Raw genomic sequence first — 19,602 nt, 5'->3', positions numbered from 1 at the left:
CAGTCATCAAGTCAGCAAGAGCTAATACTACCTTTTTATCCAGTAAAAGTATTCACACACTGTTATTTAGAATTATTCAAACATTCCATAACACCACATAACACTGACACTTTCTGATCACCATACAGTGGGAAAATCATTATTCTCAGTGGTGGTAAGAATAGATTAGAAAGAATATTTACTGAACACCTGATAGTGTTGGATCTGGCATTAATTTTAGCAACTATTTCAGGTAATCACTATTATCTCCATTTGTAAGTAAGGAAAATTGGATTAGAAGCTTGTCCAAAGTCACACAGCTAATAGGGAGTGTGGCTGGGGTTCAAACCCAGATCTGTGTCACCACAAGGGCAGTGCCTATGCCTCTAATTTAGTGATACTTCATGTCATGTGTCATGAAAAAAATCCATTTTCAATTTTGTTTCATACGACCATGTGATTTCTTGACCCTTAGGTCCCTGGTGGCTAGGCACACGGGATCTGGATTGCAACCTTGGGGTCCACATTCTGACTCTACTACTTGCTTTGTGCTTTTGGGGAAATTATGTAACCTTATGTTTTTGCCTCATCTGTAAAATGTAAACTCTAGTCTTTTGTGAGAATAAAAGGAGAACAGGGCTCGGCAAACAATAATACTCAGTTAAGTATTATTATTACTGCTGTTTTTATTATTCTGTTATATGTTTGATGTTCAACAAATGCTTGAATCCAGGCTCTTGGGCATTGGTTCATGCTTCTGTAATGGTGACAGGTAATAATTAGGGAAACAGAGTTATTAAGAAATATTAATCACATTTGCATATTATGCTAAGTAATCTATATCAGAGGCTGAATAGCAGGGAGTTATTTGAAGTGACCAGAAAAACCTTCCTGTAATGATACGTAGTTAGAGTCTCACAAAAAATACAACTAGCAGGGACGCCTAGGTGGCTCAGTTGGTTGGACGACTGCCTTCAGCTCAGGTCATGATCCCGGGGTTCCGGGATCGAGTCCCACATTGGGCTCCCAGCTCCATGGGGAGTCAGCTTCTCCCTCTGACCTTCTCCTCGCTCATGCTCTCTCTCACTGTCTCGCTCTCAAATAAATAAATAAAATCTTTAAAAAAAAATACAACTAGCAGACAAGGTAAGAGATTACAAAATTATTTCAGAAGCTGACTAAAGAAGGAAGGAAGACATGTTTGGTTAGGTAATGTAATTCATCTCAATAGTGAGCAGTCATTTTGCTTTTGACCAGCAGCACATGGTTATAAGCAAAGGTAGATATAAGGCACCTATAAGATAGGACCCAGATATAAGGTACCTATCCATCATGTCATTTACTTTCAGAGGGCACTGCAAAGCTCCACATAAGACTTCAGAGGACTAGCTGAGGGATGGAAAGAGCTCAGTTTTCAGTCGCCAACAACTGCTCCTAACTAGGATCTAGCACTGGCTGAATGTGTACTCTTGACCACATTATTCAACTTGCTGAGGCCCGATTTCCTCATAGGTATAATATGATATTCGCTGGTGTGGAGACTGAATGAGATAATGTACACAGAACCCCAATCCCCTAACAGAAAGCCTGCCACAAAGCCTGCCACTATCGTTCATCCCAGAAGTTTTGAATTCACATCATAAGCCAAACCATTCTTTTCTTTTTTAAGATTTTATTTATTTATTTATGAGAAAGAGAGAGAGAGAGAGGGCACATGAGTAGGGGGAGGGGTAAAGAGAGAAAGAGAGAGAGACTCTCAAATAGGCTCTGCATACGTACAGAGCATAACAAAGGGCTCAATCTCACTACCCTGAGATTGTGACCTGAGCCAAAACCAAGAGTTGGAGGCTTAACTGGTGCCTCCAAACCATTATTTTCTACACCATTCATTTGTCACTTATTCTTAGGCTACAAATAAAATCTTTTGTCCAGTTACTCTGTAACGTTGCCAAATTCTTGCATTATTTAATGTGAGCATCTCCCTAAATATACCATACATTCTTTGGAGTCATGGATCATGAACAAATTTCTACCACTTATTTCAGTTTCACACAAAGAAAAAGGAACAAAGCATAGCCGCTCAACTTCTAGAAGATAAGACATTACACAAATACATTCAACATAAAGAAATATATGACACAATTAATATTGTATGCCTTAAATGTGATATAAATATTCATGATCTGTTTCTCATTTCAAAAATTAGTATTTCATGGTACATTTTTCAAGTAAAATAAACCACAGAAATATTTTGCGCTTGCAAAGAAGGATCCATCTGTTCATCTATCCATCTACTATTTACCAAGTAGTTAGAGTAAATTAAGTATTTGCTAGGTACTCTTCTAATATGTTGTTTCAGAACTCTAATGATTTATAAAATTTTGCAATAAACAATAGTTTGCCATACCGTTCCATTGACAGGATCTGTGGCCTTGAAGCATAATAACGGGGTCATGTCTGTTATTCTTTCTAATCCTTTGGTGCCAATCCGATTTCCTTCTGGTGTGGTTGTAAACCAGGTGCCTACATGAACCTCCACAGGAGTTACTCTTTGAACTGTCTCTGGGTGAGGTTCATGGCTTTCATTCTTATGTGCCATTGATGACTGATTTTTGTGACTTTTTCCTGCAGAAGTTCAAGTAAAATCAAACACAATATAATTATAATATCAATTACATAGGTTATACATTAAGTTTAACACACTGTAAGCTACCTCAGATACTGTGACATAGAAATTCTAAGTGGTATTCATCAATTATATTATTTCTCAAGTGGGAAAATACCTATTCTGGTCAATTTCTGTATAATTTTGAATGTTGCCTATAGCTCCCAGGATTCCAGATTTGGAGATTTGTAGCCCAGTTTTTAAAGCCTACCTTTGCTCCATATCTTAAATTCCTTCTTTCGACTTACTGAACTCTAGCATTTTACCAGATTATTTCACTCTTTATTCCCTTGATTGTGTCATTTTGTTACTCATAGATAGGAAACTGTTTTCTTCAGCTGTGGTTCCAAAGAAATTTACCAACCAGGCATATATCCTTGGCCTCTCACTAGGGGAGAAGATCTGTACAATCCAACTACTGCATCGTTAATCATCTGATGCATCCCTCCTTCCAATCCACCACCACCTATTTGGAAAGGAATACAGAACTGAAAAAGCCTTATGGAACTCTGTGAATACTATCTCAATCCCTCTATCATGGATAGATTTGCTCCATTTGTATAAATAATGATGAGTGATCTGTAGATGAGATTGGCCAATGTTATCAAATTTCAATGATGAGGTAAACTCAGACCCAGAAGCAAATTACAAACAAAGATAGTGAAGGACTGTTAACTCTAGGAAGATTCCTCAGATTCAGAGTATGAAATGTGCATCAGAGGATGGATCTTGGCCTAAGATGCAGATTTAACTAATAGGAAGAGCCCAATAATACATACGCATGAAGCTAAACTTTACTTTTGCCCTAAGATTTAATTTGGACTTATTTCTATTTCCAGAGTATTAAAAAAGAACTGATAAGATCTAAAGAAATTATTTAGAATGACTCTCAGAGAGTCAAAATAATAGAAATAATAAAAGAGAGGTAAAAGTCTCTAATATATGCAAAAAGTGGAACAGAAACAAGATTTGAAAAGGTAATTATTGAGAATTTTCTGTTATAAATAAAAGATACTAATCCATAGACTCAAGAATCCCAATTTATTCTCACTTGGATAAATAAAAAGAAACTCACACCTAGCTACATTGTATTGAAATTATAATAAGAAAAAGAAAATATTTTCAAGGCAGTTAGATTATCTTTGCAGCAACAACAATTAGACTGAAAGCCAACTTTTCAACAGCAACACTGGAAGCAAGAAGAGTCTAAAGAATTTTGTCAATATACTAGAGAGAAAACACCTGTCAATCCAGAATTCTGTAACCAGTGAAATTATCATCTAAGGATGGGGACAACATAAAGACATTTTCAGAAAATATCTGTTACACAATAAATGGATTAGAAGCTCTGATTAAAAGACAAAAATTATCAAATCGAATTTTTAAAATATTCACCTATAAGTTGCTCACAACAGATACATTTAAACATAAACCACTGAAAGTAAAACAAAGTATGAAAAAGTTATACTGCAAAGGAATTAAATGATAGCTGGTATGGCTATAATAATATAAGCAAAATAGACATTAGGGCAAAAAAGAATCCTAGAACAAAAAGCCATTGCATACTGATAAAAAGTTAAATTTACCATGAAGATATCTAAATTTATAAGTTAATAAAATCACATCCTCAAAGTATATGAAGAAAAATCTTACAGAAATATTAAAAAGATATAATAATTTCAGAGGTAAATATTAAATTATAAGAAGGATAGCCTTGGATAGATTATTTTACCCTTATTTAAACATACTTCTGCTGAATAAATTGATACAGTAGATTAAAAATATCTGTGAGGTTATACAACAATGGTTGGCAAATTTTGACCTGTCAAGCAAATGTGGCTTGCTGTTTGTTGTTGTAGTCTGTGAAGTAATACTTCTTTTAACATTTCTATATAATTAAAAGAAAATTAATTATAATACAATTATAATTAAAAGAAAAAAAGAAAAAATATTTTGCAATACATGAAAATTATATGAGATTCAAATTCTAGTGTCCATAAATAAGTTTTCTTTAAACACAATACACTATGCTCATTAAATTATGTATTGTCTATGGCTATTTTCATGCTACAATGGCAGAGGTGAGTAGTTGTGACAGAGACAATATGGCTCACAAAGTCTAAATAAACTCTGGGTGTTATATGCAAATAATGAATTCTTGAACACTACATCAAAAACTCATGATGTACTATATGTTGGCTAATTGAACATAATAAAAAAAATATTTACTATCTTGCCCTTTGTAGAGAAATTTGCTGAACTTGGAAATAGATTGGATAACACAGCTAACAGTTTTGATCTAACAGTTATAAAGAGAACACTATACTCAATAACTACAGGATACATGCCCTTTTCAATCATACACAGACTTTTTTAAACACTTGCCCATATTTGAGGCTATACATCACATTTCAATGAATTTCAAAAGATTAGTTAAAAATCAATTATTTAAAAATCCTAAAAATACTTTATAGTTTTAGAAATTTAGAAACATGTTTAAATAACTTGTGGGTCAAAAAGGAAGTCATCTAAATAAATTTTTTTTTTAAAAAGGTAGTCATCTGGAAATTAGAAAATATTTAGAGCTAAAAAATTATGAAAATACTAAATAGTATTTCTTGTGAGATGGGAGAAGCACTTCTGGTATGGCAAGAAAGGACCTTCAAAAAGCCATTCTTCAAAAAAAACAGTGACAACACTGGAAAAAAAATTATCAAAATCAACTCTTTTAGAAATCTGGAAATAAACCAAAGAATTACAACAATCAGCTGAATCTCAGTAACAACAACTGCTTTGTGGTGTTATAACTTACCCAATTCTCATCCTTCATCTTCCCCCATCTCCAACTGTGCAGTAGCCTTGAAAAACAGTAGCCTTGGAATCACAGTAGCTATGAAAACCAACGGTGTGGCAGCTGTTGGAGGGGGCCAATAGCCCTGGAATTCTCCTTAAAAGCCCCATTCCCAGAGACTCATCATTGTTCGACTGCTCTGAAAATTCCCTGAAAATCCTCACTCTGACCTGAGTTAGAATTCACTCATTGTAAACAACCTTAATCTGGGGCCCTTGTCTAAACAATCGGTGGCTATTTTTCATAATGTGGCTGTCTCAGGCTGCAAAAATAGTTGGGGCAAACAAGAGGCTGACCTAAAAACTTCAAAGAAAAAGCTGGGGAATGAGATGACTGTAGGAACTTTGAAAAACTCTGACATTTTCCTGTGGCCAGATGCACATGGAGGTTTGTACTCATGCTCAGGAAAGACCTGAGAAATATAGAATCTCTCACCTCTGGCTGACCTTGAGGCTAGGGCTAGGGTCTAAATTGTGAGAGTAAAGAAGGAATGCCCCAATAAGTACACATATTCCCTTGGCAAAGGCTGGGAGGCTTTTTGGCTTGAGGCATGTAAGTAAATCCCTGCCTAATCATTAGCTGATCACTAAGCTAACACAGCAGAGACTGTAGTAGCCACACAGGACAAAGGAGAGAGACTTGCAAGAACAAGGTCAGGAAAGTCACTAAACAAACAGCAATAACAGCAACAACAAACAAACTCTGGGGTTTGGGATCTTATTTTCAAAGTTGCTGCAAAACAAAAAAGGTTAGAGTAAGAAAGTTCAGCAAGATTTCAAGACACAAGGCCAAAATACAAAAAATAGACTGTCTTGATGTATACCATCAATGAACAACCTCAAAATTAAAAAGAACCAATTCCACTTATAATAGGATCAAGAAGAATAAAACACATAGGAAAAATTTAACAAACAATTGTTAATAATTGTATACTGAAAACTATAAAAAGCTACTGAAGTAACTGAAGAAGACCTAAATAAATAAAAAGATATCCTTAGTTGATGAATTAGAGACAGTATTTTTAAGATGTCAATGCTCTCAAAATTTGTCTACATGTTCAGTGGAATCTCTATAAAAATCCCTGCTGTCTCTTTTGCAGAAAGTAACAATTTGATCCTAAAATTCATACAGAAATGCCAGAGACCCAGAATAGTCAAAACTACATTAAAAAGGAAAATAAACATGGGTGACTCAGACTTAGCTGTAGCAGTCAAGACAATGAGATGTTGGCAAAAGGATAAACATATAGGAGTTTAGTGGAGCAGAAATAAGACCCCAAAATTAAACCTTAATATTTATGGTTAATTGATTTTTGACTGAGGTGCCAAACAATTCAATGGGGGAAATAATTTTCTTTTTAATAAACTCGAAAGAATGAATTTGGACCCCATCACATATTATATAAAAAATTATATAAAAGTGAATGTAAAAGCCCCTAGTGTAAAGCTAAAAATTTTAAACTCTTAGAAGAAAATACAGGAATAGGTCTTTGTGACTTTGGATTATGCAATGATTTCTTAGCTGTGATACCAAAAGTACAAGCAACCAGATGGATAAAAACCAGATAAATTGGACTTCAACAAAATGAACACCATGAAAAGGCGCCATCAAGAATATGGAAAGATAGCCCAAAGACTGGGAGAAAATATTCACAAATCATATACCTGATTTGTATGTGATCAGGAACTTGCATCCAAAATACACAAAAGATACTTATAGCTCAAAAGTAAGAAGACAAGTAATCTATTACAAAATTGGGGAAGGGATTTGAATAGAAATTTCTCCAAAGAAGATAGACAAATGTCCGCTAAGTACATAAAAAGGTATTCAACATCACTAACCATTAAGAAAATGCAATTCAAAATCAAAATAGGATACCACTCTAAAAATAGAGTTACCCTATGACCCAGCAATAGCACTACTGGGTATTTACCCCAAAGATACAGATGTAGTTAAAAGAAGGGCCATATGCACCCCAATGTTCATAGCAACAATGTCCACAATAGCCAAAATGTGGAAAGAGCCAAGATGCCCTTCAACAGACAAATGGATAAAGAAGATGTGGTCCATATACACAATGAAATATTGCTCAGCCACCAGAAAGGATAAATACCCAACTTTTGCATCAACTTGGATGGGCCTGGAGGAGATTATGTTAAGTAAAATAAGTCAAATAGAGAAAGCCAATTATATGGTTTCACTTATTTGTGGAACATAAGGAATAGCATGGAGGATATTAGAAGAAGGGGAAAATGAAGGGGGAGAAATCGTAGTGGGAGAGACTATGGACTCTGGGAAACAAATTGAGGGATTTAGAAGGGAAGGGGGGGTGTGGGGATGGGTGAGCCCAGTGACGGGTATTAAGGAAGGCACGTATAGCAAGGAGCACTGGGTGTTATACGCAAACAATGAATCATGGAACACTACATCAAAAACTAATGATGTCAGGGCACCTGGGTGGCTTGGTGGGTTAAGCCTCTGCCTTTGGCTCAGGTCATGATCTGAGGGTCCTGGGATTGAGCCCCGCATCGGGCTCTCTGCTCAGCAGGGAGGCTGTATCCCCCTCTCTCTGGCTACCTCTCTGCCTACTTGTGATCTCTCTCTGTCAAATAAATAGATAAAATCTTAAAAAAAAAAAAACTAATGATGTATGGTGACTAATAGAACACAATAAAAAATTAATAAATAATAAAATAAAATCTTAATGCCTAAGCATAAACCCAATACCCTCGAAATAATAATCAAAAATAAATAAAATTTTAAAAAGAAGGAAAGAGGAATGGCTCCAGACAGAAAATAACAGTGTCGGCAAGAAAGTGAAGAAATAGGAACGCCTTCATCCATGCTGGTGAGAATGGAAAACAATGCAGCTGCTTTGGAAAAGTTTGTCAGGTGCTCAAAGTGAGAAACACAGTTACTATTGTAGGAATTCCACTCCTGGGTATCTACTCCAGAGAAATGAAAATATATGTCCACACCAAAAACTTGTAAAGAAATGTTCATATCAACTTTATTTGCAGTTTCCCAAAAGTGGAAACAGCTTGTATGTCTGTCAATGGATGAGTGGATAAACTGTGGTGTATCCACACAGCAGAATATTACTTAACCATAAAAATGAAGTGCTGATACAAGTTACAACATAGCTGACCCTTGAAAATATTATGCTAACTAAAAGATGCCAGTCACAAAAGGCCTTGTGTTGTATGCTTCTCTTTAATGGAAATGTCCAGAATATATAAATCTATAGTAACAGAAAGTAGATTGGTGGTTCCAAGGTTCTGGGTAGAGGGGAAAAGAGACTGTCAGCTCCTTAGTACTGGTTTCGGGGAGAAGATGAAGGGAGAAAGGAATCAATAGAGCACAGGTTTGTTTTTCTTCTCACAGGGGGTGAAATTATTTTGTATGTTATTGTAGTGGTAGATTCACTACATTATGCATTTGTCAAAACTCTCAGAACCATGCAATGTGAAGAATGAAACCTAATGCAAACTATGGACTTCAGTTGATAACAATGTATTGATATTGGTTTATCAATTATAACACATGTGTTTAAAATAGAGAAAACTTTAAGCCAGGTAGGGAGGAAGTATAGGGGAATTCTGTAAATTCTGCTCATTTTTTTCTGTAAATGTAAAATCGCTCTTAAAAAAAAAAGTTTATTAGTTCCTGCGTGTGTGTGTGCATGCGTGTGTGCATGCACGCGCGTGTGTGTGTTTAAGTGAATACGTCATCTTAGATGGACGGGCTTTAAAGAAATCTGGAGCACACTATGCTGGAGGCAGAAGCCCTTTGGAACCCCACCGGGCTCTAAGAGAAGTGGCTACCCTACATCAAGTCCTCTCCCATCAGAAGACGAGGGGAAGCTTTGAGCTGGGAAGTTTGAAAGCAATGAGGATGCCTTCATTCACTTCAACCAAGAGCCCTCAGCTATTACTAAAGGAAAGTCTATTTCTTTAAATTTTGATTAACCGAAAAGGAAATTCAGTTTGCCTCTATACAAGGTTACTGGTTACTGTGGGAAGATGTTTGAAATTAGCAAAGAAGATTAAATCTTGGTCTCAGATCATTTAAGTCCCATGAGAAATTGAGAAAAGTTTGTGATGCAGATGCCCAGACTCCAGTCGCAGCTCTACCACTTAATAGCTGAGAGACCTCGAGAAAGTTACTTAACCTCTCTGTGTCTCAATTTCCTCATCTGTAAAGTGGAATTATTAAAATATCTACATAGAAACCAGAGTTGCTATGAGAATTAACTGATTTAATGTTTTAAAGTACTCAGAATTGTGCCTGGTACACAAACACACAACTCTTACAAATAAATATGAAAATAGTAAACTGAGAAAATATGTGAATAGAAAATTCACAAAAAGAAAAAAATGATGTTTAACCTCACCAGTAATAAAGAAATGTAAATTAATGTAATAAAAAGATTGTTAATTATCTATGAAATCAAATTAATAAGGAAATCCAGCACTGGCAAGGGTATAAGGAAACAAATATTTTCATACTGCATTGGAGGTGGGGGTGTCAATTGAAAATATCTCTGAGGAGAACAATTTCATATATTAGATTATGGCAGGCACGGTTGATTGCTTACTCAATTGTTATTCAATTTTCTTTTCCCCAAATAGTACTGCTCATCTCCTGAGAAAAAAATACAGAAATGTCAGATGTTTGTTTTTCTACCCTAGGTGCTTGGCCAGGTCTAATCAATGGGATATAAGGGGAGGTTTGCTGGTGGGGACAGGGGGTGGAATCTGGAAATGTTTTCCTCCCTGACAAAAAGAGACACTTGAAAGTTCTTATATTCACTCTCTTTGTTTTTTGCTTTTGAGAGTTACCACATGAGAACCTTATACCTAGAGCTGGTGTGGCCTTTTCCCAGCTCGTGGCTCAGAGGAAAAGGTCCAGAGAACCAGAGAAGCCTAGTTAGTACCTTGATATCATTGATCTGCTCAACTAACCCTAAAACAGTAGCCCAGGCATTAGAGCTAATGCTGTGTAAGAGTATATAACACAGGAAGAAGTTCATTATTTATTACTAAGAGAAAAAAGCAGTTCATGTAACAGTGTGTAATGCTGTGATTCAATTAAGATGTACACACATGTATACATGTGAGTATACTTGAATATATACATGGAAAAGATAAGAAGTGTAAGATTTATTAAACCCATCATCAATTGAGATTCTTCAATTATTATTACCTTTCTTTAGAATGATAATCTCAGATGGTGCTGTCTCTGACTTTTGCTGAGAAACTGTGTCCATCAAGTCTCCACTATGAGGACTTGGTGGCATTTCAACAGGAGGGGAAACAGGACCTGAATCAGGACTATTGCTCACAACGCCATCTGCAAAGAGAACCTGAAGGAAAAGCAGAAGTTCCTACATTCTCAGAAGCAAGGAAGAGGCCGGTTAACATTTAACATTGTGTTAACACTGGCATAGGTTAAAGTCAATCCGAAGGAAAAATGCTGTTAGCAGACCTCCAGACTAAGCACAAAGTATATTTTAGGATGGTAACTGTAGAGCTCAGAGACTATAGCTTAATAACCAGCACGATAATATCATTCATGGTTTTCTGTATACCTTCTATGTTGTTTCTTTTCTTTTTATATCTTGTCTTTTGTTGGACTGATTTGAGTTTTTATTTTTTGTATTTATTTATTTTTATTTTCTCCATTCTGTGCAACTAGAAAATTACCTGCCCTATTTCAGCTTATATAATAACTACATTTAAAATTTTATCACATGTTTAAATGTTTAGTCTCTATCAACGTCTATCTCTAGTATGTGTCTCATCTATAGGTATCATCAGTACATCTACCCGGATCAGTATCTATAGCCTACCAACGAACATATGAACATGACAAAACCCCCCCATCAGTGCTGCCAGTGAGAAATCTAATGTCCATTCAGTTCTCATTCTATAGGAGGTAACTGGTTTCTTTAAGGAAGCTTTTGGTATTGTCTACCTGTGCAGTCCCCAAATTGCACTATGACATGATGATCTTTTAAAGATAATTAGTATCAATTTTGCTTGGCACTTGACTGCCCTGTTTAATCCAAAGTTTGCTTTTTGTCTTTTTCTTTCTTTCTTTCTTTCTTTTTTTTTAAACTCTGGGAAAATTCCCTAGATTATTTCTTTCATTATTTTCCCTCTTCACTCCCACTATTTTCTTCTTCTGGAGATTGTATTTTTCAGATCCCTTTTCCACGTCTCGTAACTCTTCTCTTCCCCATAATCCACTTCCCAGCCTTAAATTTTCACAGTTGTTTTTCTTTTTTTCCCTCCTTTAAGATTTTTAATTGAAGTATATTGACATACAATATTGTATTAGTTTCACATATATATGTATATATATATTGATCACTGCAACACGGTGATTTGACACCCAATTATGTCAAATATATTGTGTTTGATATCTAAGAACTCTTTATTTTGTCCACAGTAACTTTTTTTTATTGTTATTTTGTAGACCGTTAACCTCTCAAGTCTCTGCCTATGTTACTTTTACTCACCTTCAACTTTTTGTTTAACTATTTATCCTTATTTTTAGGTGCTATTTCTTTAATTTTTTGATTATTCTGTAATTTACTTTCATGCAGTTGGTTTTTCTCTAAGGTTGATGATTCTTGCGTGCATGGTCATCGGTCCCCTTGAGAATCCCTTTTCACTTCTTGGTGGTGTATCCTCTAATTACAGAAACAATTTCCCTGTGATTACTGGGGAGGTATAGAGCAGGCCATATGGCTTTTGGATATTATGACTTCTGGTTCTCACCCTCCAGGTATAGTAGTGAGTTAACTGGGGACACTAACTTAATTGTCTGGGTGCAGAGCTCCCTCTGTGAAATGTCTATGTTAGAACTGATTTTTAATTTTGCTGCAGGTTTTCTCTTGTACTTGCTTTAAACTTTGCTTTTATTTCTCCATTGGTCTGATCTCATCTGACTTGCATTTTCTAGAAAGTCTCCTAATCTTCTGATCCACTGATGGCCCATTTTGTTGTTTTCCAGTACCGTTATGAATTTATTATTTAAAAGTATTTTAAAAATTATTCTCAGGTGCCTTGAGAGGGGGAGGAGGTAAAGACTGCATTTAGTCCTGGATCATATACAGAATAAGTCTGTTTGTATCCTATATTGCACAGAAAACAATACTAGTCTCCATTTGTCATTTTAAGTGTGACTCCATTTTCAAATGAGTAGTCCCTCTTGCCTACGATAACGCTGTTCTTTTCCCCAGCTTGTTTGTATTGTACTTCGCAGCAAGAAGGAGTGTTATTTATCTAACATTCCGTTACCTGTGTAGATCCATCCAACATGTATTTGACAACAGTGCCTTGCCTGGTGATAACTCTTGAGGCCTCCTGATCCACAGGTGGCATCACCGTTTTGTGGAATTCATAGTGCTTCACCTTCTGGGGGTAGCTCTGCCGGACCATGATGTCCCAAGTGGGTTCCTCGTCCACAACATTCTGATCTTAAAAGAGAAAAGAAAGAAAGCTTTCCTGTGAACTGAGCAATGCTGTGTAGCTGGCGTTTTATCTTTTTCCTTATTTTTTTTAATTCTTCTGTCTACATGTGAATAATAGGGCAGTCTTCATAATCTGACAGATGGCCCAGAGCACTGGTGTTTTGCTGCCTTGTTATAGTCAAGTGTAGTGAATAAGGTCATCTACAAGTACTTAATAGGTACCTTCTCCATGTATAGTCCATTCTTCTAAGGAATTCCAGGATATCCCTGGCAAAATTAGGAAGGAAGCAGAGTTTTGCTGTCGTAGATGTTCCCTTTCCTCCCTGTGGGTACTTTTTCCTCGCCTTTGAGTAAGCTCTTGACCCTGCATGCACAACGCTATTCTGGGGTTCCCTGGTTGTCAGGAGCCCCAGGGGAAGTTACTCAGGCTTGCCCTTCCTAAATCATTCATCACCTTTCAGAGTTAACATAATCCCCTCATCTCTAACCAAATCCAGATTTTTCTCAAGGTTCTATTCTTAGTTAGCAATCAAGGAGAAAAACACCTCATAGGTTCCTTCAAAAGAAAATATTATCATTGAGAATTTCTGGCATACAATAACTATTCAGTTTTTGCTAATGAATACTTTCCTCTTCTCAACTTAAAAAGTGGTTTATCAACATGTAATGATGGCATTTCAGGGACTATATTGGGCTGTTAGAAAAATATTTTGGAATGAGGGCCCTTCATGATACCCTCTAAGTCACAGAAGTATTAGTAACAATAACATTATAAGCATTTACTGAGATGTTTACATACGTTAAATGCTTTGTATATGTATTTTATTCAGCCCGCCTCAACAACCCTTTAAGAGAGATTTCACTTTCCAGAGTTTCAGATGAAGAAAAACAAAATTAAGACAAACCAGACCAACTGCAGCCCTTAGCTTCTTTTAATTTAGGTGGCAAGTAAACATGACATTGAATTAGTTTTCAATAGGCATACTCTTTTTCTTTGATAGATACTCTTTTTTCAAATGTGGTGTTACATAAGGGAACTATAATAAAGAGGACATTTGGTTGTCAATTAAAGTCAGGATCCACTGGTATAACAAAACTTTTATCAGATGAAGAAACATGGTCCAGAGATAGTAAGCAACTGAAAGGGACATATATATAACTCAAGTCCCAGGCCAGTGCTTGCTTTGTTTCATCTGCTAATTCTACTGCAAGAGTGGATCTCCATATCAGTGATATTCAAATTCAGTCACTAATGTGGATGCCCCATCGTGTTAATTAAAGAGGTCCTACTTGTACTTACTTAGTCATCTTAATGAGTTAGAGGCCATGTACAAAAATAACAGACTTTATAAAATCACATTCTAATATCTGGGAACAAGACTGATATCCTTCAACCACTTAACCTGTACTTGCCTCCACTTACTTTATGCTCACTGTCTTTTGATTTGATCAGACCAGCAAATCACTATACCTGTGGCCCTCTGTAGAGCCAGAAAGACAGGGTCCCACCCCATCAAAGTTGTTAAGAGTCCACCAGCCTTGCCATCACTGACCAAGAATGACCTTTAATTTCTGCCACTTAGGAACTGAGTGACCTGGGAAAGTTAATGAACCTCCTGAAGCCTCGATTTATTTTGTAAAATGGAATTATTAGAACTTAGTTTACTCTATTTGTGTATTTTTATATATGTTAAGTACTTAGGGCTGGGGGCTCAAAAAATGCTAGTCATCATTATTATTAGCCTATTGTTCATTATCAACATGTTTAACTGGTATGAAAATACACACATTTTCAAGGGTGATTCAACTGTTTTCTGTATGACATTTGCCCCACCCCCTCCCACCCCATGCTGGCTAACACTCACCTGTAGACTCTTGCCCAATGAAGGTCACCAGGAGTCCATTGGGGCAAGACACATTTAGGTTTTGGAAGGTAGGAACATAAGGAGTCTCTTGCAAAACCTGTTCTGGTTCTACTTCTTCCTGTAAATAATTTAACAATAATTGTCATTTTCTAAATAAGCTACTGATTTATTTTGACTAAGCAAGCATTTGCTGAGTGCTTAAGATATGACTTGCCCAGGACTGGTGGGCCCTGCAATTGAGCCTGTAAAGATGCACGAGGCTGTACTTTTGTGTAATTTATATTCTGTTCATAGAATGGCACATAGACATGTGAAACAATTAAATTATAGTACCAAACTGTTAGCACATCTCTCCTCCCACAAACGAAGACATCAAAATTAATCAGAATAATTAGGAAAGGATCATGGAGGAGTTGGGGCTTAAAGTAGGCCTTGAAAGATGCCTCTGTATGCAAGTGTGGGGTTGTGCCCTCACCTCTACCAACTTGGTATATCTTCTAAAGTTTGGGTGTTAAAGATGTTATGCTATTAGGAAATGTGTCATTATTTTTCTCTAATAAGCATTACTTTTGTAGTAAGTAAAAACAATTAAAAAGACATAAAAAGATTATTTATAAACTAATGAAGTTTGGGTATGTCTACTTCAAAAATCCTAGTTCATTTTATGCTAACTATGCTGAGTTCCTTGTTTGGTTACTTGGACCCCAGAATGAAAGTTATTTAGTTACTTCCAAACAACCCCTCATGATAATCATTTCAGTTTTCCAGTCGGCTCTTTTTTGTTAGCCTCTAAAATCATCCCAACTGATACCCTGTTGCTGCACCTGTAGTTTATTTTAACTAGTCTTGTGCTGTGGATCACTTAGGTTGTTCTGCCTTTGTTACTAAAAAATAATAAATTTGGAATAGTTAGCCAAAAGTCAATTAAAAACAAAAGTAATGGGCACCTGAGTGGCTCAGTCAGTAATGCGTCTGCCTTCAGCTCAGGTCATGATCCTGGAGTCCTGGGATTGAGCCCCATTTTGGGCTTCCTGCTCAGTGGAGAGACTGCTTCTCCCTCTGCCTCTTACTTCCCCTGCTTGTGCTCTCTCTCTCTTTCTCTCTCACTCTTGCTCTATCTCAAATTAATAAATAAATAAAATCTTTAAAAGAATTAAACACAAAACAAAATTAAGAGGAAAAATTATGACGTTCTGTAAAATGAACAATAATGTTCAAAGACATGAACCTGCCATGACAAATTTATCATTACACATAAAACCAGTAATTATCTCCCACCCTTCTATTATTGTCACTTATTAAAAATTACGGGAGAACTGATTGTTTTGTTATCAGATTGCTTTCAGTAAATTAATGCATTATCTAGGGCTATTCAGCTTAACACTGTAAATTTTTTACTTAATAAGGGTCAAGTTCCCTGGATTGAGAAAAGTCATCCAGTATAGCTAAATAAATATGGTGCAGAGGTTAAGTAACGTACAAACACCAGAACTTTTAGAGGGCCAAGGTCTGAAATCAATAGCTCTGGTCACTTTTTAATATTTTTTTCTTCTAATAAACTGAGAATTTATACACTATACAAACTGTACAGCTCACCTAGCAAATTTTCAAGATTTCATTAGTGATTTCCTTCTTGTCTGTATTCTTTTGATCTGTATTCTGGTATTAGGAACACATTTGGAATCAAAGCCTCTGTGATGTCTGCATTTGGTGGTATTGGAAGTAGAGGGTGAACTGCTCTTTAGCCAGAAGCCCTGTAGCACATCAATATCTAAGGCCAAGTCTACCAAATGGAAGTACTTCCTATTTAACTTGAAATGTTCTTCTTTCAATTGTTGCTTATCTTACAAAACTAAATAAAGTATTTAGAGAATGGTAGGAACATAACCAACCAAAAGCAAAGAACCAGAGTGGAAAAAAGGGTGAGCTCTTCATTCTGAGTTTAGAATGGAAGACCTGAATCAGTTTGTACATGACAATATGTCTCCTGGTGTAGGGATCCAACTCCTGTGTACAAATCTCTTCTTTTCATTCAAAATTGAAACTTCAAGGAATGTTAATACATCTGCACAACAATATACATGTACTGAAATGATACTGTTGGTGTAACTCATGATTTTAAAAAAGTTAAAACTGAGATAGAAGTAGGATTTAGGAATCAATGGTAAGTCCATGTACCTTTTTCTCTTCTTCTTTTGGGTGTTCCTCTTCCTTAAGAGATTCTTTAGGTTTTTCTTTGCCTTTTGTTTTTCCTTTCACTTTGCTTTGAGGAACAGTCACTATAAGAGGAACTACTGTTGTAGTAAGTGCTGATGGGATACTCAACATTGTTTCCAAATTAGGATCCTTATCCTCTATAACAGGAAAAAAGGAGAAAACAAGTAAATAAGTTTACTAAATAAGTTTAATAAACAAGTTTATTCAATAAATATATAAATGTTTGCATGGCAAACATGTTTCCATGCATTTATACCAGCTGGCAACAATTTTTACCTTGCTGAAAATGATTTTTCATCACATAAATTTCAGGGGTAATATAGTTGATTTAAAAATGAGAATTACAGTTAAAAAATCTGAGGTACTTAATATTTTGATATATTTGATTGAATCATTATTTCACATGTTCTTGCCTTCCCATCTAGATTATGAACTCCTAAAGATAGTGCAACAACCATCTGTTTGAGAAATATTTTTTGAAAAGTTCATATATGCAACATGGAGCAGTGGGCAATAATGACAAAATATATATAAAAGACCCTATGAAACCAAAATATTCTAATAATGATTATACTCAAATAGCTTTAATACAAGGACATATTAAATAGGAAAATAATAAGGGATACAAAAAAAGAAATTCAGAAAAGAGGTTTTTCTAGTTGAGTTGATAAAAAGAAGTTTCAGAAGTTGTAAAAGATTAATTTTATTCTGTATCTAAAAGTATTGCCAGAATTCTCAAAAGCAAGTTGATCTCTGAAGGAATTTTGTCACAATCTTCTGAGCATCACTGGTGTGTTAAAGGAATTCTATTCTCCTCTGGGTTCCAGGATAATACTCTCCCTGTATTTCCTCTTCCTTCTCTGAACAATTTTTTTCTGTCTCCTTTACTAGTTCTTCCTCTTTTGTGAATCCTTAAATGTCATTAGATTCCAGGGGTTCTTCCCTTTATGCTTACAGTGGATGTTCTCAACTCCAGCTGCTCATAATGATTACTCATTGAATTTTTTATAAAAAGCTCAGGCCCCCATCTTGACCCACTGAATCACACTCTCTAGGGATGAGGCACAGGTATTTATATTTATGAAAAATCACACATGATTGTGATACAGTCAAAACTGAGCACTTTTATTATGTATAGTAGATCTGAGTATCTCACTCACTACTGGGGCTCTAACTCTCATCTGCATGCTGATGACTCCAAAATTTATATCACAAGGCATGACCTTTCTTCTCAGCATCAGATTAATATGTCCAACTGCCTTTCTATATCTCTCCCTGGTTGTGGTACTGGAGACATTTCAAACTCAGTAAGTCTCTCTTCTGCTAGGAAAGGAAAGCCTCCTATGTACTTAATTTCATTTAATGAGCAATCAAGCATCTCATTTCCCAAGTTAGACAGTGAGGTATTTGCATTTTCTCTTTTTGACTGACCTCATACATCCAACCAGTCACAAGCCATCAGAAATTTCTCTTGAATGATGCCTCTCCTACCTGTTCCTAACTTACCTCATATTCTCATTGATCTTTTACTTGATTTTCTGCAACGAGTTCCCAAACTGGTATGGGACCTCCAATACTGCCATTTCAGTGTACTTTCGAAACTATCATAAAATTATATTTCTAATATGAAATCCAATTTTATCACTTCTCATCTTTTATTTAAACACCTTTGATACTCATTGATCTTATGGGGCATTGAGTACTGACATTCCACCACTCCAACCACACTCAAATTCTCCCCTTTCTGTAAAGATGCTATATTTTTACACAATTGTATGTTTATACACAATGGTTCTTAATGTCAAGAATTCCCTTTCCTTGTTGCTTTGTCTCAATAGTTACCATTCATCTCTAAAATCCCACCTCAGATACTATACTTTCTCTCTGAAGTATTTTCTGACTGTTCCCAGTACTATGTTTATAGATAATTTCTAGCAATTCAGCAGTTATTTATTTATTCTTTTCCCATTAGACAATGAGTTTTAAAAAAATATATATTTATTTATTTATTTGAGAGAAAGAGAGAGACAGAGGGAAAAAGAGGGGAGAAGAGGCAGAGGAAGAGGGAGAGAAAGAATCATAAGCAGACTCCCCACTGAGTGTGTAGCCCAATGTGGAGCTTGATTTCACAACCCTGAGATCATGACCTGAGGTGAAATCAAGGGTCAGGTGCTCAAATGACTGAGCCATCCAGGTGACCCCAGACAATGAGTTTTTTGAATAGATGTGCCATGGTTTTGTTCATCATTGTGGCTCAGTGCCAGCAAGATTCCTCACCCATAGGAAGTACAGTATATAAATAAGTGAATGGCATCCGGTTATAGGGAGCTGGAAATTCCTCCCTCGCATCCCCATCCATCTACTCATTCAGTAAAAATTTATGGAGTACCTACCACCATGTACTATGAATTGGATAAGCAATGATGAAGACTACAAGGAATTTGCAATCAGTAGATCAAATGAAAAACCCCTCAGATAAAATGTCATGTGTTAAGTCTGTGATAAAGGAAATACAGTGCTCTGTGGGAACCTAGAAGAAGGACAT

At 35.9% G+C, this 19,602-nt stretch overlaps 1 protein-coding gene across 1 annotated transcript in view; it reads right to left on the bottom strand.

The window, feature by feature from the left end:
• The window catches only part of SPAG17 (sperm associated antigen 17), a 236,085-nt gene that overhangs the window by 62,201 nt on the left and 154,282 nt on the right, over nt 1–19,602 (bottom strand). The window contains exons 25-29 of the mRNA XM_032881319.1: nt 17,019–17,194; nt 14,841–14,958; nt 12,803–12,981; nt 10,701–10,860; nt 2,387–2,604 (exon numbers count right to left, since the gene is read on the bottom strand). Coding sequence (XP_032737210.1) covers nt 2,387–2,604; nt 10,701–10,860; nt 12,803–12,981; nt 14,841–14,958; nt 17,019–17,194 — 851 coding nt within the window. The remainder of the gene's footprint in view (nt 1–2,386; nt 2,605–10,700; nt 10,861–12,802; nt 12,982–14,840; nt 14,959–17,018; nt 17,195–19,602) is intronic.

Source organism: Lontra canadensis, unplaced genomic scaffold (genome assembly GCF_010015895.1).
Source record: "Lontra canadensis isolate GAN:19392208 unplaced genomic scaffold, GSC_riverotter_1.0 scaffold75, whole genome shotgun sequence".
In the NCBI taxonomy this organism is placed as follows: domain Eukaryota; kingdom Metazoa; phylum Chordata; class Mammalia; order Carnivora; family Mustelidae; genus Lontra; species Lontra canadensis.
This window is presented reverse-complemented; position numbering and strand designations above follow the sequence as displayed.